General features: G+C 38.8%; 1 protein-coding gene across 20 annotated transcripts in view; it reads left to right on the top strand.

The window, feature by feature from the left end:
* The window catches only part of TCF4 (transcription factor 4), a 344,588-nt gene that overhangs the window by 270,126 nt on the left and 51,731 nt on the right, over positions 1-22,731 (top strand). For all 20 annotated transcript variants that reach the window (XM_045521494.2, XM_045521501.2, XM_010961328.3 and 17 more), the window contains 2 exons: positions 18,709-18,814; positions 22,571-22,704. In XM_045521494.2, coding sequence (XP_045377450.1) covers positions 18,709-18,814; positions 22,571-22,704 — 240 coding nt within the window. The remainder of the gene's footprint in view (positions 1-18,708; positions 18,815-22,570; positions 22,705-22,731) is intronic.

Raw genomic sequence — 22,731 nt, 5'->3', positions numbered from 1 at the left:
TAGTGGCTATTTACTTATTTGACTGTATTTAATGGACACTTATTATAACCTTATATCAGCATTCAGCTTGACAGCTTAAGACTTAACATTTCTACTTGCTGCTCATGCCATATTAGCTGCTTTTGAAGAGGGATGTATTGAGAAGCCAAATTTGGTGATTTAAATACATATATATATATATTGCTTTCCTGAAATATGTAGACTTGAGAACTCATAGCAAAATAGTGTAGTGTATGGGCTGTGAGCCTGTCTTACAACATGTTGGGTCACTTAACAGCAGCTGTGCTGGAGAGATATTTGATCTGAGAAGACTTTTTTGAATCTTCTCAGCCCTAACGCCATTCTGATTTTGAAACGGGAAAACGGAAAAGGGTTTTTGGGAAGAGAGAGATAGCAGTTTTGAAAGGTGGCGTAGGTAGGGAAAGCTTTCAGTCCCAGCTCAGATTAACCAACATTTCTAATCGATCCCCGCAGCAGAGGACAAAGAGTCTGATGGGAAATGTGGGGTTATATTTTAGAGACATGCTGCAGAGGCAGGTGACCGTGTTAGAGACCAGCTCTGTGCTTCTTGCATTGACTCGCTTTGGGGACTGAAAATTTAGGAACATTTGCCGAAGAGGCACCTTTTTTTTATAGACAATTTCTTTTTTTAAAAAATCCACTGCTATTAAGATCTGATTCAGTCTTCTGAAATATTACCACCTGCTCTAGTATCTTTTTAAATGATTGAATTTATGTAGACACCAGTGATGCTAAAAGATAAAAGCCCTCCTCCATATGCTTAATATATGGTGCCTTAGTCTATATTAAGGAAAAAGAAAACCCTGCTTTGTCAAAAGTCTGAATATAGTGATCTCTCGAATTCACTTGCTCCTTGCAAGTCCTAAAAATTACTAGTGTTCTTTTTTTTTAGTTTTTTTAGTTTGCAGTCACTTACAAAGGGAGAAATCTTTATAAAATGATATTATGTTGTTTTTTAAATATATGCAAACAACTATCAGATCACCCTTGAATCAGAGTGACTTTAACAAATTGAGGGAAGAATTGCCTGTGAAGTCCCTGGTGGGGTGAAAACTGGTGCTCATTTTCTCAGGACTCTCCTGGAAAGATGATAACGACTTTCTCTCTGTAGATGCCAAGGCCCCCTCCCCTGCCCCAGATACCATGTTCCAGAAGGCGTTCACTTAATCTTTGAAGAGCTCATCACCTCTCTTTAGGGTCTATTCTTATTCATGCATTGCAAGTTTGCACTTTTATGTCCACCAGGAAGGCATTACCACCGTCGAGAAGGGCGGTGTCAATTAGGACCTGGGAAATACAAAGTCGGCAGACTGTAAGAATTGTACTCAGACTTTATGCCATCTACCTTTTGAACAAAACTTGGACTTTTGTGAGGAAAAATATTGGAGGCTCTCATGAGCTTTTTTCTTTTCTTTCCTTTTCTTTTAAAACTATTTGCAAATCATGGCTTCCTGATCCTAAAGAAAAAAAACCTCAAAGGCAAGGCTCAACAGGCTTCCTGGACATCAAATAGTTCGTACAAAACAACATTCTGATGACTTGCATGTAAATAAATCAGAAACATATGAATTAAACTACTCTCGGAATACATATGGGTTGAAAAATAGAGCGAAGTGCTGAGAAAATGTGTTTCAGGTTTTGCTGAGCCCATGACATTTGAAAAAATAGTATGAGACACTGAACAAACACAAAGCGTGGCTTGGCTTCCCCACTCCTAAAATTAGCCTCCAAGTTCAATGGCAAAGCAGTTTACCATGTGCCTAAGTACGAGCCACCTTTGGTGTGCTTCTCTACATTTAATTACTTGCAGTTTAAAATTTTTTTTTTCAATCTGAAGCTCAAAAATAGCACCACATTTCAAGGAAATGCAAATCTGAGCGTTTTCTGACCCAGTTGGTTCACGTCAGACTATTTTAGAAAAGACCACAGATCACCTTAGGAACAGTCATACTGGTCTGGCCCTCTTTGGTGTGACTGGAGAGTAACAGAAGAAAAGCACCCTTATTAAGAAACAGGTCCTAAAATCGATGCTGCCTGTTAAGTCAAAGCGCTCAAGCACCGCAGGTAAAAACCTCATGAAGACGAACAGTTCCCTGTCTTGGCGTTGTGGTGGGAGCCCTGGCAGCCCCGCCGTACACTCCTCGGATCAGGACCTCAGCCCCTGCTCTTTTTCACTGCTGAGTTCTGAAGCCTTACGAGCAGTGGAAGTTTGCTTTCTCTCTCCCACGCTGCACTCAAGAAAGCTAACATGAGGGACTCTAAGCCTAACCTGGGACAATTGCTGAGTCCTTAGTGCCCTCGTATCCTCTCTTCTTGTTATCTCTTTCCTCGGCATCTGGCTTTAAGTAGAGGATCAGAACACACAGGGAACCAAAAAAGCCAGAGCTTGCTTCAGGCTTCTCCCACGGAAGGCGAGTCACTGACATGCACTTGGACAGAATCCTGTATCTGTTCTTTGGAGCAGCGCTGTCACCTGAGCTTATCAGTTTGAAATTATAGGGAGTTGGTAGATTGCATCTTTTCTGTTTAGGGAAAAGTGATTTTGGTTGTTTCAGAAAATATTTTAATGTTCTTTTCCTAACTCCTTCACTCAAATGGTAGTAAGAAGCTTGAAATGTTTACTCCAAGCCAAGTGCTGAAATATCGCTCCAAACAAGACAGACATGGGGTAGACAAGTAGACTGACAGCTACATTTAGTCTGATGATGCATCAGTGGCCAAGTACCGGCACCTGAAGGTGGACACAAGAGGGGTACCTATCCCACATTTGGCCTGGAGGAAGTGAGGTCCATGGATGAGTGGGAATTAAGCAGGCAAAAATACCAGGGTAATAGCCAGACCAAGGGAGAGGATGTCGTGTACCATTATCCACAAGTAGTTCAGGATGCCTGAAGCTCATGGTGCAAAATGATAACAGTAAAAAGGGACCGAAAATATAAACAGTGGCTAGATCATGAATTGCTTTGTGCACCCCATTAATGAGTTTAGATTTTATCATGATGTAATGAGGAGCCCTTCCAATGGGTATACCCAAGATGTACTGAATTTAAAACTCTCAAGGGATGGGAGGAACACCAGGAAGACATAGCCACAGAAGCCAAGGAAAGCAGATTTGACTGGAAGGAGGAGATTGTCAACAGTGTGAGGTGTTACTGAGAGTGGAAGTGGCGTTTGGCTGCAGGATCCAGGAGCTCTTGAGCAGTTTCATTGGAGCAGTGGGTTTGGAAAGAAGATAAAGAAATCGGGAAAGAGCACAGCAAGATGCTTTTCCATCATCACTGTCGCCGTCATCATCATCATCATCATCATCATCATCATCATCATCATCATCATCATCATCACTGGAAAATGAGCATCTACCAGACAGAGAGAGTCATAGAGAGAAGAATGAGTGAAACCCCCCAGGGGATTGAAACATATTTAGGAAAATAGACCATAAATATAAAACAGAAGACGTCAACACAAGGTGGAAGACACACAAAGGGTAAAGTGAGCCATGCAGACCAATCAGATGAAGGGGGATTGGGGCAGATCCAAGAAAGAAGAGGAGGAATTAGATGGCAGATGAAAGGAGAGAGCTATTTAAGCGGTGGATGCAGCTTGAAGTTTGTGTTCTGTGTTATGCCTCCTTACCCCAGTCCACTCTCGTTTTGTGTTCCCATCCAGTAGAAATAATGGAAAACGCCACCCAAGGGGATGTGTGGTACCTAACCTGCCTGTGGCTTCTGTTTGAGTTTTTCAGTTTTTTGGGGGTTTTTTGGGAAAATATAAGTCACAGACTGACTCTCTGTTTGTTGTAGTTTCATGCAATCTTTATTTTTAAAATCTGGACACAGAAGCTAAGGAACAGATACCACAAATATAGCAACTCAGAGATACTTGTAAATTCTATATGGATGAGTTCCTTGAGAAATTTTGCACATCCAGTGCTGGACATCTGTGAAACTGCAGCATAGTATCTGTCACATCTGTGTTATCTCCATGTGACATCTTCCTGGTGTGAGGCCAGAGAGTCACCCCCATGTGTAGTACCTTAAAGAAGCCATTCATGATCCAGAGGATGGTTTTTCTCAACAAAGATACCTGAAATATACTTCTGTGAGGCTCTGTAATGCCAAAAAAATCTGCTGTGTAAGTTTTGCAAGTGAAGGACAGAATTGGTCCTTTCACTTTGGCTGTTGCCCTCGTGTGTATAACACATTTTTATTAGGCACTTGCTGTAGGCAAGTCATTGCAGTGAATAGGTTGTCCACATATCAAGAAATTTGCCATTAAAGAAAGCAGTCACCATCACCATCAGAAAGTATTTTAAGCACCACTTGGGTGCTGAACACGCTATACAAATTGGGTACGTTGAAGTCCACCCTCTTCCAAGGTGTTTTCTTAGTGGTTTGATTTGCACCAAATCTCTGTGTAGCAGCAGATGTCATGATCTGTATTTTTAAAGGAATAGTATAATGAGAGAGAGGCTAAATGAACCTACCAGTGGTCAATTAATGAGTGACTGAATCAAAACTCTAAAGATGGTCTCCTGCTCCTTAGAGCACATTAGGGACCATTATCTATAGCCTGTTAGCTCACTTAAGACATTTTGGCAAAGAAGGAGAATCATTAAGTTCATTTCCTTGGTAGAATGAAGAAGATTGAATTTGCTAACAAAGAGATTATGAGTGACTTTGTTGAGAGAGCAGTTTTAACGATGGCTACATGATTTACCTACATTTTCCATCTAGCAGTTGATGACAGGGCTTCCTGCCTGAGAAATATGGCCCATAATACCACCTCCCTACAGACGGGTTCTCACTACTATTTTTTGTGAAGGACATGTAAGTTACGGGCCTGCTACAGTGGTTGGTTTTGCTCAATTTTAATTGAGCTGAAATTTACATAACGTACAGTTAACCATTTTAAAATGGGTAATTCATTGGTACTTGGTATATTCCTATTGTTGAGCAGCCACACCTGTCTAGTTTCAAAACAGTTTTGTCATCCCTTAAGGAAACCCCATATCCATTAAGCAGTTCCTTCTTATCCACCTGCTGCTATGTCTTATAAGTCTTTAATTTTATCAAACATACATACACACACATTCATACTATACACATCTCTCTCACTCTACGTACCAACCTCCCTCTCTCCCTCCCTACCTACCTAGAGATTAGAATGCTCCTAACAGAGGCTCTAATGTGCCCTAATTATGTAAGCAAAGACCTATATATTTAACAGATGTTTCTCTATCAGGAAAAGGAAAAAGGGAAACACCCCTTGCTTCTTTTTAACCTTTCTGTATAATTCTGTTAAGCTCTCACTAGTTAGTCATTTATCGAGGAAGGGGTGAAAAAAAGAGAGAAATCAATTCTAAGCCTTTTATTATGTAAAACTGCTGTTCCTCTTCTTGCAGAAACAAAATTTCTCATTAATTTCTTCAACATTGAGAATTTTAAACTGCTTCCCTTATCTTAATAGTAAGCAATCATCTGGATTTTACGTTTCTGTGTTGAAGAGTCAGAGATGATTGAACAAAGTAGTTTAGCTGTCAAAGGTTTAATTTCTTGGAGAGGAATCAAAGGGGGCATTCTTACTGTAATTTTTATTGTGAAAGGAATCACTTGTTTATATTTATTTATACCCTCGTTATTCCAGGAAAATATTTGAGGTGGCCAGTGGCAAATCTTTAAACTGTATATCTTTAAAATAAAGAACTAGATCCAATGAAAAAGAAAAAAAAAGAACTAGATCCAATGAAAAAAAGTATCTGAAATTTAAATGTTAGAGAAAGTCAACTGAATTATATTTTAAATGTGCCTGAAGATACGAACTAATGTTGTTTGTCACCTGTTCTCCTGTTACCCTGTCTTTAAGTCTTCCTTGAGTAACCCTATCCTAATAGGATGATTTCCTTTGCATTTCTTCTGCATAAACATTTTGTACAAACTGTACTCACTTTTGTACATTTTCTAGTTGATTGTTGTATGTCAGAAGTCTCCCAACTAAGCTTCTAATGAAAATTCTGGCCATTTTATCTTATTTTATTTTTGCGTACCAAAGCATCTAGCCTTGTGCTGGTCAGAAGGGCTGCTGTGAATTAGGCCGGTGAAACATCGCAGGTTGATTTTACCTAAAAGTTTACCCTGGGTCCAGGGGAGGGGTAGCTATCTGATGGGGTCGTAGATAGAGAGGCGGCTGATTGGACGGAGAAGTGGGCAATTTGCATACTTTTCTTTTTCTCATTTCAATCTGTGCCACAGAATCATACATTTGGTAATTATTTCATGCTTTTGTTTTTAGTTGAAAGTACTTAGGGCCATATGTTTTGACAGGAAAAAAAAAAAGATAATTCGTACTTTTTCAGCTCTGGGAAAGGGAGGATGAGGTCATAATTTTACAGTGTACCATGGCAATGATTCCTGCTCAGAACTTCACCAGATTGGAGACTCGCTGTTCGTAACAATTCTCTTGGGAAGCAGAAGATGAAGGCATCTGTTTGAAGCACCCAACATTAAGTGGGATTGCTCAGAGAGCCCAGCATAGAGTTCATCTCTACCTCTACTCAACATTGGTAGATACCATTTACTCATGTGAAAGATTGATCTCCAGATTCTTTAGGCCATAAGTGACCTGGATAGATATTCTGATCCAGTGCTAGCAGTTCCGACCTAGGATTTGCAGTGAAAAGACCTGGGTTATAATCTTTCTCCTGCTGTCCTAGAGGCTTGTGACTACTGGAAAGCTCTCCCAGCTCTGTCTCCTAATGGATGAGATGGATGAGATGGATGAGCACATGGGTAGATAAGCTGTCTCACAGTTATTATTAAATAACAGATGCAGAATGTCTTTGTCATTTAAAATGAAAATAGCAACTTTTATGATGCCTAATCATAGAGTTCTACCAAATTTCCCTTTATACATTTAAGCTCAAGGTCAAAGAAGGTGTTTCTAGAGAAGCACATATCCCCTTTTGCGAGTTGTGTTTTTTGAGATGTCCTCTTGTCTAAATATCCGTTGGAGTCTTGGTCTCACCATTTTCCCATTTTTGCTTGAGTCTCTGCTCTTGAAAGTGTGTCTTTCTGCTTTTGTGTAACAACTTTCTTCCTAGTCCCTCTTGCTCCTGGGATGGAGTGCATTGCGTACTTAAGAAAGGTGGCCCCCCCGGCCGCCTGTGCTAATGAAGTGCAAACCCAGCACTGAAAACGCTGGGACGGGAGGAGCCGGAACAGCACATTTATGGCTGCACAGGGGCAAACTGTAAAGTCGTCAGCTTCTCTCTGGTCCTGCTTTCCCTTCTTGTAAAGCCCTCCCCGTACCCTCATCCTTTTCCCACTTTCCTCTCAATCTTAGAAATTAATTCTTGGGAAAAGATCAGAGACCTCATCACATCAAAGTGTAATAACTGCTAACAGACTCTTAAAAGCATTTCCCAAGATGAGGGATGATTGGAGATGGGTTGAAGAGTGGGCTTCTGAGCGTGGCGTTTTTTCCAGGGAAGTAGACTTCTGCCCCCGGTAGAACTGTACATTGACTGAGGTCCACAGCAGGGAAATGAATTTGTTTACCCCAGGGGTGCCCAAACTTCTTTGAGCTTGATCCCTTTTTAAGAAGCACACCTGTTAAACGTCAAGTGAAGGATGTGCGCACTAGGCTGCAGGCATCAACCTTTGGCCTTAGGTTCAAAGGGGAAAGGGCGGGAAGTGGTCCTCTTAGAACGTTAAATATGGACCATTATAGGTAACTGCCTCCGCTTTCGAAAGAAAGCTCAGCCCTAAAACACATCAAGGTACTAAAATCTATCTCGGCAGAACCAGTAAATGCTTATCTTTCTCTGTGTTATGATGTTGTCCTTAGTTTGACGTGTATCGTGTGTGTGATGTGTTTATTCATCATTCATGTGTGCATCTGGTAACTCCTTCAGCCTGTTATGTTTCAGGCATTCTGCCCCCACCGCCCCCATACACACACAGAGATCACACCTGTACATTTTTTCATAATACTTTTTTTAAACTTTATTGTTTCTGCATTTGACTGTCCTCAGCAGGCCTTCTTTGAATTCGGCAGAGTATGGAAGAAACAACTATAATCAACATTGGAATAAACTAAAAAAATTAATATAACTTTTTATTGTAGAATAATAGAATTTATTCCCACCCAGGAAACATCGCCCTCACTCAGTTAATGAGACCATGTCATCAGAGGTCACAAAGCTCCTTAATGGGAGATATAACCAACACTATTTTGATGTTCCAATGCCTCCTCATGACATAGTAGTTGTTATCTTAAAAAAAAGCAAACAGTTGGTAGCAAAAGAGGGAAAAATAGTATTGAGATGGGCGAGGACCCATTAGAAATAGTTGACAGTCCTGAGTTCAACATTTAGCTATAGATCTAAATTTCAAATATAGATAGAGATACAAACAATTTAATTACATCTGTTTACAGTTTAAGACAACTAGAAATAATAATCATTAATAGAAATAATAAGTCATGGTCTTCTTAACATCACCTTTAATTTCTAACAAACACTCAATAAATCAAAGCTTGGAAATAACTTGGTCAGGTGTTTAGGACCTATTAAAGAGTCGTGGTGGCCTTACCATCCACAGCCTTTTATCTGTGCCAGCCCTGAGCCCAGTGAGGAAGCAGGCTCCCATGTGAGTAAGTAACATAAGGACTATAACCAGGAAGAAGTCAGGTTTCACCTGGACTTAATTTTATGCAATTTAGTGTTTCAAGAGACCTTTAGCCAGGTGTACCTTAATCGGTGTAAGGCCTTCTCAGCCAGGGCCAATGTACTCAGAATGCTGGCACTGGGCATTCCCATGATCTACACATTGAAAGTAATAGCAAACATACAGTGTCTGCTCCGTTCATGCCAAGAGCAGGAGCAATGCAGGTGTAAAAATAAAAAGGAGTATTTGGAGCCAGAGGCTAGTTCGCATAGACGGTGCTATGGTCACACTTCATGTGAATTCTTCAAGTAATAATATGGTGTGTGGTTTCTTTTTAATCAGTTTAGTGTTCTGGTATTTAGCCCTGTGTCTGGCTTCACCACTCAATCCCAGTGTAACTCTCAGTGGATTACTTGCCTCCCTGTGTCTTCAGTGCTGCCGAACGAGAGTTATCAGTACCCGCGGCTACAGTGCTCAGCTGCAGGTCTAGAAGACGGGCGGATGGTCCTCCTGGTAGCGGTGCATGCGAACCTCCTCTGTGCTCCCCCGACTGAGATCATCTTGTGCTCTTCTGTTTGGGCAAAAGAGCATCCTCAGCCCCTTGTCTGCTGAACAGCCAGGGAGTATATAAATGGGACCCAGGAGTCTACAGATCTGTAGGGTTTTGGTAGGAGTCTGTGAACACCCTGGAGAGAAGCCCCTTAGCGATCAAGAGATCATGTTAAAGTCCAAACTCCCGAACAAGATACATGATTTTGAGTCTCAAATTTTCCACTTAACCAGCTGTGTGACTTGGAGCACGTTACTTAACGTCTCTATGCCTCAGATTCCTTTTGTGTCAAATTGGGATGATAGTAAAACAGTAGGGTTAGCGTCAAGACAAGATGAGGACAGGGACAGTTTGGCTGGAATAGTGTCTCCCATAGTGTAAGTAAAGGGTTGGCTATTTTTATCGTCATTGTTATTTTGTCACTGCAACTGTGACAAGAGCTTAGGACTGGCAGGCATTGGATTGCCAGGTCCTTTTTCAATTCTGGAGAGTGTTAAGCTAAAATACCACAATAACTTATTTCTTTTCTTTGTTTTTAATTGTTAACTCCCTGTGTGCATCACTGAGATTGTTGCACGATAATCTGTGAAAAGAGCTTAAAATCTCAGACATTCCATATCTATGATATATCCAGGTACCATAGGTGCAATATCACATGCATATCTCTGATACCATAACAGAATGATCCTAATCGTACCTGTCTTGGCAGTTTTTCTGCCTCATGTGTGCAATGACAACACATAGATCCTTATAAAATACTTGTGAAATAATGAGACACTATGTAGATTTAAATTGCAGTAATATTGTTATACAATTACTAGTGATTCTGTCTTAGTTTTTCTTTATTTTTAGTTGAAGCAGAGCTTTTTCCTCTCGTAAATTTCTAAGCTACACAGACTCTTTTTTTTTTAATAGTTTGAAATTTGATTTAGAGATTTGAAAACTATCCTGCAAAGAAGACGAGCTTTGCCTTTTGATTTGAAGAAAGGAAAGAACAAGGTAGAGCTGTCTGGCCATAAAGAATGTCGGGGTTTTTCCCTAGGACTTGGGATGCTCTGCATGGTAACCGCGGGTCCAGCTCACTTTTTTGCTGTATCATTGCTGAGCTTGCCGCAGGCTGGGTGCACCGGTCGAAGATGCTCGGACGGCAGTCCGCCCATCCCTGCGTGCTTATGCAACTTCTGATCTGTTGTAGATCACTCAGGTCCCTGCTTCTCCTTCCTGTTGCTTTCTTTGTGGTCTTCTGATTTCTTTGAGCTAATACAATTTGATAAATATAGATAGAGGTACAAAGAAGGGAATTGAAGTTCCTACGGTTTTACTGCTTAACACAGAAGAGGAAATTTTGTGGCTGGGAAGAATAAAATGCTCGGCTGTAATTCATTTTTATAGAATTTAGTTTCAGATTTAATACACTCATGAACAGATAATCAAAACTCAACTGATATTTGAAAGAGTACAGGAATGATATGTGGTGTTTGGGATGGAATGTTTGGATATATGTTCAAAATGACTTGTGTTCTAAGGAATATTGCATATTCAAGGAAGTTCTTTTAGGGGATCATATACATGTTCTTTTTGTTTGTTTGTTGGGGTTTTTTTGAATTTTTTATTGATTTATAATCATTTTACAATGTTGTGTCAAATTCCAGTGTAGAGCACAATTTTTCAGTTATACATGAACATATATATATTCATTGTCACATTTTTTTCTCTGTGAGTTACCATAAGATCTTGTGTATATTTCCCTGTACATGTTCTTTTTCGTATGTTTTTGTGATGCACTCTGGTAGAGTGAAGACAGGTCATTGCTTGTTAGTGGAAGTAAAATATGAATATTTTATTTTACACATGAATGGTACATTTTACACATGTTTAGATGATTGTGATTTTTTTTCAGACTATCAATAAAGATAACTTGAGGACTAAAACTTCTTACTAGATGTTAGTTTAGGGCATTTAGGACTGTTGGTTTAACTCCTATAAAAGCTTAAGGTGATTGAAATGAAAATCAGGACTTCACAGTTTCAACAGATTACACCTCTGAAGTTTTTTTCACGTATAATTAAATCTCCATCTATTTGTCAATATACTGCAGCATTTACCCGTTGTCTGTCAACATATTTCCTACTTATGTGCTAATAATGCAAATTGACTTTTAACCATCATTTGGAAATGAAGTAGGACCTTTTCCTTTAGTAAATATTCCCTGACTTGATCATACATACTGAGAATATGTCAGGTGAATATTTTTTATTTCTGTAGTTTGCTTCTGTTTGTTGTTTGTTTGTTTGTTAGTTTGTTTGTTTTTGCACTGTTGAGGATTGTTTGCTGCCTCACTGTTCAATGCTGCCGAGCATCCTTCACTGCCTTTCAACCTTGTAATGACTCACTCAGCTCTGTTACTTGGCCTGTGTGTTAGCCTTTCATGCCCTTTTACTGCCTGTTAGAATATTTCAGTTATAAAGTTAAAAAAGACTTTAGGAAAGAGAGTGCCAGGAGGGCTGGATGAGAAGTCGGGAGCCCTGGGCTCTGTCCAGGCCCTCGGGTAAGCCCTTGCACCCCTCTGCCTTTTGCTCCTTTGGAAAATGAGGTTGAACTCACTTGAGCTTTAAAAGTATGATGCCAAGAGGCAGACGAGAGGACAGCAGGTGGAGAAGTTTCATGAAAAGAGAAAGGAACCTCTATAAGGAACTGGTATAAAAAGATTGTAAAAGACAAAGCAGTGAAAATGGAGAGCAGGACAGAGGGATACAATTACCAGTATGTAATGTGAAAACTCATTATCAGAAAAGGTTAAAAGTCTGTTCAACACTTATTGTCTAAAAAAGGAATCACACCACGTCTAACTACAGTTCCTTTGCCAAAGACCGACTAGGGGCCACGGACAGAACAGCAGTGTAAGAGTTCCTTACTCTTCTTTCCAACACATCCAGAAACCTGGAGATCACAGATACTCTCCCCTAGGGTTCTCCTTGGTACACCTCTACTTGCAGGAATTTGGGCAGATGGTTATAGAAAGGGCTTTAAGAAGTATATGATGGTACAAGGAACTCTAAAACTAATAAATCAAATGCAAATCTAAATCTTCTGCCACCCAATAAAGTCAACATTTATTAAACACCAGTTGTATGCTAGGGGCTAGGGACACCTGGAACTTGCTTCTCACACTAGTTTACCAGAGGAGTTCTTGTTTTTGAAGCCTAGAGGGAACAGCAAGTCTTTATATATAGAGAGAGAGAAACAGAGAGAGAAGTCTAGTCAGCTTACAATGTTGCATCAATTTCTGGTGTACAGCATAATGCTTCAGTCATACATGAACATACATATATTAGTTTTCATATTCTTTTTCACCATAAGTTACTACAAGATATTGAATATAGTTCCCTGTGCTATACAGTATGATCTTGTTGTTTATCTATTTTATATATAGTAGTTAGTACCTGCAAATCTCGAACTCCCAGTTTATCCCTTTCCACCCCCTTCCTTTGTGGTAACCATGTTTGTTTTCTATGTCTGTGAGTCTGTTTCTGTTTTGTAAATAAGTTTGTCTTTTTTTTTTATTATTTAAGATTCCACATATAAGTAATACGATATGGTATTTTTCTTTCTCTTTCTGGCTTACTTCATTTAGAATTATAATCTCCAGGTCTTATTCTTTCTATGGCTGAGTAGTATTCCATTGTATAAATACCACAGCTTCTTTATCCAGTCATCTGTTGATGGACATCAGATTGTTTCCATGTCTTGGCTAGGTGTATTACTGTGTTAGTTGCTCTAACAGAGAGTGCAAGGGGGCCCCAGGGACAAGCATGACTCTAGATCAGTGCTTCCAACAGAACATTTTGCCCTGATGGGAAAGTTCTCCATTGGTGATGTCCAGCATGGTAGCCAGCACCCACGTTCGGCTGCTGAGCACTTGAAATATGGCTTGTGTGAGTGAGGGACTGAATATTTAATTTTATTTAATTTTAATTAAACTTAATTCACATAACCACATATAGCTAATAGCTACCGTACTGGATAGCACCATTCTAGACACGTTAAAAATAACTCTAAGCACTTACAGCCAGATATAAATAATAATACCATTTATTGAGTTCGTACAGGAGTTTAGGAAATATGTGTGAGATGTATTATCTCCAATCCTCAGAACAGAATAGCCCCATTTGACAAATGAGGAAACTGAGACTCAGAGAGAGATGGTTCTGTTACGTCCTTACAACTTCCGTAAGAGCTGGAATTTGAACCTCGTTGTTCTGGCTCCAGAGCTGGGTAATTTCTACAATCCAGCCAAATCGATTTCCTTAGACCGTCTACGTGCATCTTCCCCTGGCTTTATGGATTAGCCAGCAGTGTGCCTTTAGCTTGGTCACATAGAATAATTACAGTGTCCGTTTCAACACTTCTGAACGTGGAGGTATCACCCCCCACCCCCAGCCATTCTTTTCTCTTACTGTGACCCATATCCTTCCAACAGCATTGTGAGAGTCGAGGTCCAGTCCAGCTAGTTCCCTGAGTTGTGAGCTGACCACCTACAAGTACCTTTCCCCATTAGATGCTGGGAAGCATCAAAGCGTATGCCTAGGCCTGTGACCATGAGTGGCACACTACAAACTCTTGGCATTTTAGTGTTTAACTGTCCCAGGTTAGAGTAGTTGTGAAATCTCCCAAGGTCTGAGCTGCTCAGACAGTCTCGCCAGCACTTGGGCATCTGAGGCATAATTATGCTTTGCTGTTTTCCACTCATCATGGAGCATACAGTAGCTCTCTTGAAGGATCTGAAAGTCTCAATTACAATGTTTCATTTATTCTCAACTGGTTCTCTTTGGAAATTATTTATTCAGCTAGTACTCGCAGATCACAAAGGGGCAGTGATGTTAAGGAGTATTCAAGGTCTACTGTACAATCCAGTGGCTGTCACCCAACCCAACTCAGTTACACACCTTATGATACTTCTCTTTGTCCCCTCCAGAGTTGAGCTCCCCACTTCAGGAAGAAAGTAACTGACATATGTTGGTTTCACTATCAGCATGCCTTATCACATTTTATTTTCTTAAAAGGTCATTATGAGATCCCACAAGAGTATTTATATAAAACATGGCCAAAGTATAGCCTTGCGTTGATAGTTATAAATATCTTTTCTTTTTTGTCTTTGAAGAGCAAGAGACTGTTTTTTTAATGGAAAGAACATAGACTTTAATGACCAGTTCAAATCTTTCCTTTACTACTTGGTAAATTTTTAACTTGGAAAAGTGACTTAACTTTCCTGAGACACATTTGTCCAGATAATAAAATAAAAAAAAAATAGCAGCACAACATTACACTATTATCTGACTTTTTTGCATGCTTAATAGATGCCAGGTATTATTCTAGTTGCTTTTAGACACATTATGCCATTTAATTCTCACAAGAATTCGGCATAGAAGGCACTGTCATTCCCATTTTACAGGTAGGAATCTGAAGACCAAAGAAGTTACGGTAACTGAGGTCCAAGGCTGCCTAGCTAATAAATGGTGGACCTGGCAGTCTGACCCAGTCCAGTATGGGCCAGTACTTCTGACCTCTCTACCATACTTCAGCCCTTTGAATAATACTATTAATAATGTTCATCTTGTATGATTATTATGAAGATTAGAAATAATGTACCTGGCGCTCCCAGCACAAAAGCTATTCATCAGGAGGCCCTAAAAGATAATCATTGCTGTTTTTTAAATCTCCATAAGTGAAACTGACATGCCAAGACAAACAAAAATGGAAGCGTCACAGGAGAAAGGTAGACTGTGCATTCTACTTCATCCGTTTTGTTTGCTGGTTTCTGTGTTTGCTTGGTTTTCTTCTTTTCAAGTAGGTTGGAGGTTCTATTTTAAAAGAACGTATCATACTGTTGTTTCTTTGATGATCAGGAACATCGGTTGGAACAGCTACGGTACCACAGTAATATATCTCAAATTACAACAAAAATTAAATCTGTGAAATGAAAACTTTTACGATTTGTATCTGTTCAGGGCTTAGTGTTACCTTAGAGAGCTTTGTTTAACTCAGGACTCCTGTATTTATGATTTTGTTTTAAATTCAGGATTATAAGAGAAAAGATAATGGTGCTAACTTTGAATATTAGCTATACTTGGCTTTTAGTTTTCCATGAAGCTTTTATTCAACAAATAGTTCACTAACAGAGCCGTAGCCTATGAGTTTGAGCCAAGTTTCCTCATTTCCAATTTGGCAACAAAAATTTCACACTTCTTTAGTTACTCTTGTGGGAGGAATTGGAATGCCAAAAGTCACCTTGATCTAAGATACCTTATCAGAAGAAAACTAAGTGTAGATTTTTGTTTCTCCTTAGCCTTTCCTCATGTTTCCTTGGCAGTCACTTTGAAACACTGAACTAGAGTTTGAGATTTGTAGTTTCATTTTCCATTGGGCTGATTTTTCTGGTGTTACTCATTTGAAGATGTCTGGGATGTTTGTTATTATTGTATTAAACAGAAAGTATTTTCTTTAACCAATGTATAAGTCATCTTTCTATTTACCTAGGATAGTAATAATTAAAGTTAAGTGGATGTGAGGGGTTTTTTTTTAATTGAATTTAGTATCTCTATTAAATACCTTATTGTAACCCATACTTTGAAGTCCTTTGAGAGATTGGCGAAATAGTTGACTGACGTAAAAATAATGAAGCAGCTTACCGGTCATCCAAGTTACTCAAGATTAAAACATTAAGGAGAAACTGAATATGAACCTTATGATCGCTCTGTTTCCGTAAATACCATCTTTGCCTCCACCACCATTTTTAAAGAAAGTAACCATTAAACAGTAGAAAATAAAGAGCAGGTGATAGTTACATATCTTGAGCAGTTGCTTTGACCATTCCATTATTGAATTTTCTTATAATTAAAATGTGGGGGGTTGAACTAAATAAATTCTTTGATTCCTTCTACTTTTAATAAGTATACTAGTTCTACGTGATATTTATTTATATAAACAAATATATAGAACACTGACCTGAAAAGTAACTTTTGAAGTGAGAAAGATGAAGTATATAAATGAAAAGGAAGTAACATTGTACCATCAGTTATGACATAAAGAAAATTTATAAAATATGCAGAAATTGCCTTTCAGAAAAAGCTATAAACAATGTTCCATTTTTTGTTCACAAAGACTTTCATCTTATCTAAAGAATCTTCATCTGACTACACCACCGGAAAAATGGAAAATGTGAAGTATAATATTTCCTAAAAACTTTTTTATCCCTATATTTTTTTTTTGTGCAGACAGTATTTGTGAACTTGGAATAAGTGATCTTACTTTCAGATCTTGGCATTTGATCATAATTCATAATCAAAATAACCTCCTTATATGAGCAAAATTATCGAAGATTTGTCTTTTATCTCCCAAGAGAAATATTAAATAGTTCTACCCAGATCGGGAAGAAAGATAAGTCTTTGCCATCACATGGTGTTTATGTAATATTTGTACTACATGTTTAAGGATATGTGGTAAAATATGTAATGAAAATGTTATATTATGCTCAAAGAATTTATTTTGGTTATTTTAAAATATAAAGCGATTTGATAATATGGTAGAGTTTATTTTCAAGTTTACAGTAAATATATTGATGCCTGAAATTTGGGAGTAACGCATAGTACACTTAGCTTGTATTAATACTGATTGGCCAGATCACTGTCAGGCTAACAGTCCGTAGATAGATTATACCAGTAATGTGCTCATTCTGTCATTAGAGTAAGATGATCTAATTTTCAATTTCCCTTTTTCCTAGAAGGTAAGGCTTTCTTTCATCTTTTTAGCCTAATCTCAAGACTTCTAAATACATTTGTTGGTGTTTTCCAAACTGTTTGTCAATTGTATAATTCCCAAGAAAATACTGGGTTTTGCTTGATAGATCTTAGGGTGTTGATTTGCTTTGGGATTCCCAGCTTAAGTTCTATTCTTTGTCCCTTTAAGATACTTGAAAAAAAAATTCCCCTGTAGAAACAGAAGCAATAAACTGTTTATACATTTAAAATATGAAGAAGATTTAAAAATAAAATGAAATATAACTCAGAAAAAAAATATAGGGCTTAAATTCCTCAAAGCCTGAAGAAGAATCCTTGTTTTCTAAAGTGTGTAAAGGTTTTCTGGTTTGTTTTTGTTTTGTTCAATCTCCAGAACCTCCCAATTTTCAAGGGCACCGTGGGGCATATGTAGCATTTATTTGATGTATGTATGTGTGCGGATTTTTTCCCACATCTGTCTCTGTGGACCTATCCTTTGTGAAATTGTAAAGCTTGTATTAATGCTTAGTTTGTGATTCATGGTGTTGTGAAAGCAATTATATAATTTTTCTTTGGGTGTTTGTTCCATGTGCGCTGTGAGAAAAAACAAATGGGAGTTATTTTTTGGGTAACCCTGCAGTTGCCTTTTTATTGGTGAATTTCTCTTTCTTTTACTGTGACCTGTGAATTTCACTGTAGGCTCACTGCCAATTTTGTGAGCCGCTGCCTGCTTCAAAATGGAGGCAGGAAGGTATCCATTTTCATCAAGAGGATGACAGTGTTCAGTCTCGCGACCATCTGGAGAGAGGAACTTTTGGAGCAAAAGAAAAATGGAGATTTAAAAAAAAATTATATTTAGCAGAAAAGGCAAGGGGGGGGAACCAATTAAAGTTAAACTATACCTTATGAATTTATGCTTTTCTACTGTGCTGTCTTTTTTAAAGGAAACATAAATAAGAAAATACATGAGCTATTTTTACAAAGAACTGGTTCTCCAGGTCTCATGAGTATTAGTAAACGAATGTAAGTAAATTAGGGTTTTGGCATAGTGTTGAAGTTTATTGCACATACAAAGATAATAAGAACTGTAAAGGAGAGTGCTCCCCCCTTCCTGTGTACACACTCATTGTTGGTGGTCTGTGTAGATTTGGGCTGTTAATGGCCTTTTTGTGCATCTCTACAAAAAGCTAACACTATGGGAATTTAATATTCCGGGATATAGTCATCACTGTCTGTGGTCTGGATATAGTGCATTCATTTTCTCTCTTTCTGTCCCTCTGTCTCTCTCTCTTAATTTTAATCAAAACGTAAACAGGAGAAGCTTGGGGCATGTGTTGTTCTCCTTTCTACCATTTACATGCTCATGGACCAACTATATTAAAAGGAATAATAATAATAATACAAGAATAATACCCTGTGGGTAGTATATATTTACAACTAGATGTAGTTCTCAACATTCTTGCCCGTGACTGGAAGACATCACACTTGGTTTTTCCACTCACACAAATCTACTCTGCATTTTTTGTTTGTTTGTTTGTTTTTGTGTATTCGGAAAGGGACGATGTTTCTAGGGTTAGACCCGATTTGGAAGGGCCGTGGTAGAAGCTTCGCCTCTGGTGCCTGCTTCTTCTAAAGTAATAGACCTTGAGATGCTTGGGTCAAGGCAGCAAGCCAGACTAAACGGGCTCTCGTTCTCCAGGTCTATGCTCCATCAGCAAGCACTGCCGACTACAACAGGGACTCGCCGGGCTACCCTTCCTCGAAACCAGCAGCCAGCACTTTCCCCAGCTCCTTCTTCATGCAAGGTAAGACGCTGCCTCTTCCGAGGGGGGGACCCCCGGGTGGGTCTTCTCACGTCATAGGTGGGGGCCAGGGAGTGCCGCTCTGGGACTCAGGAAACGGAACACAAGGCAAGTGTAGAACATTCAAGGTCGTGCTCTTTTTTTTTTTTTTTTTTTTTTTTTTTTAGTAATTCAGTGCATTAAAAAAATAATTAATTATAGCTTCACAAAGACTTATTTTTTTTAAATGAAAGCCCCTGGCACAGTCATGAGTTGAGGTTAGACTGGTTTGCTTACTTGGAACAGATGCTTCTTTGGGGATGGATGGCCTTCCACACCTCATCATTTCGGCATCTTCACTCCCCGAGAAGAGCATGTGTGTGTTGCAAAGTGCTTTGGTTCCGTGTGTATTTTGAGCATCCTGGATTTAGCCACCTGGGAGCAAATTGTCCTCAGATATAACTTTATGTAAAAATGTTGGCCACTTAATAATTTATAAGTAAGAATGAGTGTCCCACTTAAGATGAAGTTACCCATCTAATGTCTGGGATATCATTTCATTACACAGCAGAAGTTCTGTCTAAAACATACTGATTTAGGGCCAAAGACCCAGCTTTTTTCCCAGACGAACACAGAAAATTACAGCTTTGTGGTAGATAAAGTGTACTTAATTCATTTAATTGTCCCGTGTTTTTAATTAAATGCACATGGATGTGTGTTCCCTGAGCTTATAGTCTTAGCCCTCATATTACAGCTCCTTTCTGCTGCTTGAAAAAGACTGTGAAATGGTTGAAATGACAGCAGCTACTTATGAGAAGAGACAGTCCAGAGTATGCAGCTAAGGCTCCCTCCCCGCTATGCTTGGGACACTTACTGTCAAAATGTGATGATCTTGTTGCTAAGTTAATACTCTGAAATTCAGATATGGAATTCACCAAGAAACCCTGTATGCAAACTTTAACTCTTTTTGCCTGGCTGTGAAAATCTCGAGTGTGCCTTGGCCAAGTGCCATGGGATTTCCTTCGTCTTTCTCCTCAAGGAAGGACCATGTCACAGGAAGGAGGGGCCGCTGGGGCAGCAAGTCCTCCCGGGGGAAGCAGCTTGACATCACATTTAGATGACAGTGGGCACACTCAGAGTCATTCTGATCAGAGGGATTGGCTTCCTCTCCCTTCAGATGGCTAGCTCTTTCAGGTTGTTAGTTCCCACGTGAAATTCCACGGAGAATCTATAAAAGTGAATCGAATGGGTCCCTCAGGAATAGAGAACTGGTTCTGCACGTGATCCTGTTGCCCAGGATCTTGCATCTCTGTGACCTGTCCTGGGTGTCCCTTTCTCTCAAAGGGACCAGCAGGTACGTCACCTGGGTGTGTTCTGTGCCGTGACCAAAGGTGTATCCCCTTTGGCTATAAGTAGCAGCCACGTGGACATCAGCACATCTTTCTTTTGTGACCAGAGGAACAGGGCTGCCAGTGCCTACAGAGGTTGTCAGCTCCAGGTCTCATCACTCGAAACAGAACTTCACTGAGAAAATTAACAGGATAGATCTCTTCTGTCTGCCTTCAGGAAGCTCGCTTGCTTGAATCTTGCACACTGCAAGGGGAGATGGGGTGGATTAGAACCACAGGCTCTTCTCCATAGCAGACCATCCAAAATATGGGGAACAAATTTGCTTTTCTGCATGTGAATACCCAAAAGGCAAAAAAAAAATGTTTTTTTAGTTGAGCCCAGTTGATCTGCACACACCTAATTCTATTCTTTCCAAACAGCATTATGCCAAGATCATGGGATGTGATACATGTGAATTTACTGTGAAAAGCTTAATTTATGTAAAATATGTATTTTTGTAGGTCTGCATTGAGTAGAGTGTCTGCATTAACAAATCCTAAATGTATTTCCATATAGTGCATCATGTTAGAATGTTTCAGGAGACTCTTGTTTAATGATAGATATTCTCAATTTATCTGTCGTGCACACCATCTATTTGAAATGTTAGTGGTCTTAAACTTCACATTTGAATTTAAGTTGACATCTAAACTTCCACAATCTCAGGGCTAGATCTTAAGTCCATGAATAATAACTTTCTGGAATTTCTACGCTTTTACATTATGTTCATAGTAATATACATCATGATCCCACTTCACATCGGTTTCCCTCGATAAGGGTCCCCGGTGCCCTGAGATTTCAAGGAAATGCAGTTTAGGTGAAAGATATTCAGAGACTGTCGGTAACATATTTTAAACCCACTCCTTACTGGTGACCTCTTATTTTTGACTTTAACTTCCATCTTCTAGTTAAAACTCTTAAGTTGTCCAAATCACAGATGTGATTTTACTTCGGTAGTTCTTGATTATTAAGATTATTCCTCCCTGTCCTGAAACCATTCCAGTTTTCTGAATTCTAACTTCCGGATTTAAAAACTCAGTGAGAAAAAAGCTTTAATGAAACAGTGTCAGATTTAACTTGCCTACTGTCTGCATTTTCAAAAGGCATGTAAATAACATATAAGATGAAAATAACCTTATTTTTAAGGCAGCACTGCCTGCCGTTCAGTTAACACCTAGCTCATGGCCTCGGATATATCTGGCACTCAAAATAGTTTCTGTTAAACTATTGAAAGAAAGAGAAACTGAATTCAGCAATAGCCTAAAGCCTCTGCTCCCTTAATCTGAGAAGCGCAAACCAGGCAGTAGAAATCTCAATAGTAACTTGTAAGTCAACAGGCCCAGAGAATGAAAAATAAAATCTGTAGGAATATTTTTAATATGTTGTTTAAAAAAGAGATTAACTTGATATGAAAAGATATAATTTTAAACCTCATTTTAATTCACAGTTTTATAAAATCCAGGGGCTCTCAAAATTACCTATAGCATAATATCTACCTTATGATATGTGTGTACCCCTTTCATTGCTACTGAAGGCTTAAGATGCCCATATAAACTATATACCAAAATATAAACATTTAAAAAGAAAACAAAAACTCAGAACTATCCTTGAGACAGCCCTTCCCTACATACCATAGTGTAATTTCAGCTTGAATTCTGTCTACAACATGTGTTACAAAAATGAAATCCAACCTTTTAAATCAGAGATATTCTTTTTCACTATTACCTTTTGGTTTTTTTAATTTTATTGAAGTATAGTCGATTTACAATGTGTCCATTCCTGATGTATAGCATAGTAATTCATTTATACATATATATGTATTCCTTTGCGTATTCTTTTTCATTATAGGCCATTACAAGGTTTGAATATAGATCATGTTATACAGTAGGACCTTATTGTTTATCTTTTTTACGTATAGTAGTTTGTGTCTGTATGCTTTTAAAACCTGTGAATTTGCCAGTTCTGTAATATCTCAAGTGTTTTATTTTCACCTCAAAATTTAGAAACAATTTAATTTTTAGTGGGTTTTCACAATCTCGTTTTCTACTTGGTTTTCATAGGAAAAAAAAAAGTCAGGGGACCCTCTAAGAAATGTTTCCTTTAGCATTAGCTACCTTGCTGACTTGACACAACTGTCAGTAGAAATGTGTTCTGTTCTTTTACAGTTGGATTTTTACTAAGAACCCTTTAACTTTGTTAAATATTTATATTTGTTTAGCAGTATAGAGCCATTTGGGGGAAAAAATAGCAATGACTGTCTTCTGATGTAATCTGCTCACCAACACAAAGATGAATACACAACAGGCAGTCATTTTGAAATATATGAAAAAACCCAGTTCTATAAGGCAAGGCTGACTACCTCTGAAAAGTCATGGTTTTCTTTGTCCTTTACAGATGGCCATCACAGCAGTGACCCTTGGAGCTCCTCCAGTGGGATGAATCAGCCTGGCTACGGAGGGATGTTGGGCAATTCTTCTCATATTCCACAGTCTAGCAGCTACTGCAGCCTGCATCCACACGAACGTTTGGTAAGGCAGATTCACTTGGTAATGGGG

The sequence above is a fragment of the Camelus bactrianus genome, chromosome 30, assembly GCF_048773025.1.
Source record: "Camelus bactrianus isolate YW-2024 breed Bactrian camel chromosome 30, ASM4877302v1, whole genome shotgun sequence".
In the NCBI taxonomy this organism is placed as follows: domain Eukaryota; kingdom Metazoa; phylum Chordata; class Mammalia; order Artiodactyla; family Camelidae; genus Camelus; species Camelus bactrianus.
Note: the sequence above shows the minus strand (reverse complement) of the source record. Positions and strands in the feature narration are given on the sequence as shown.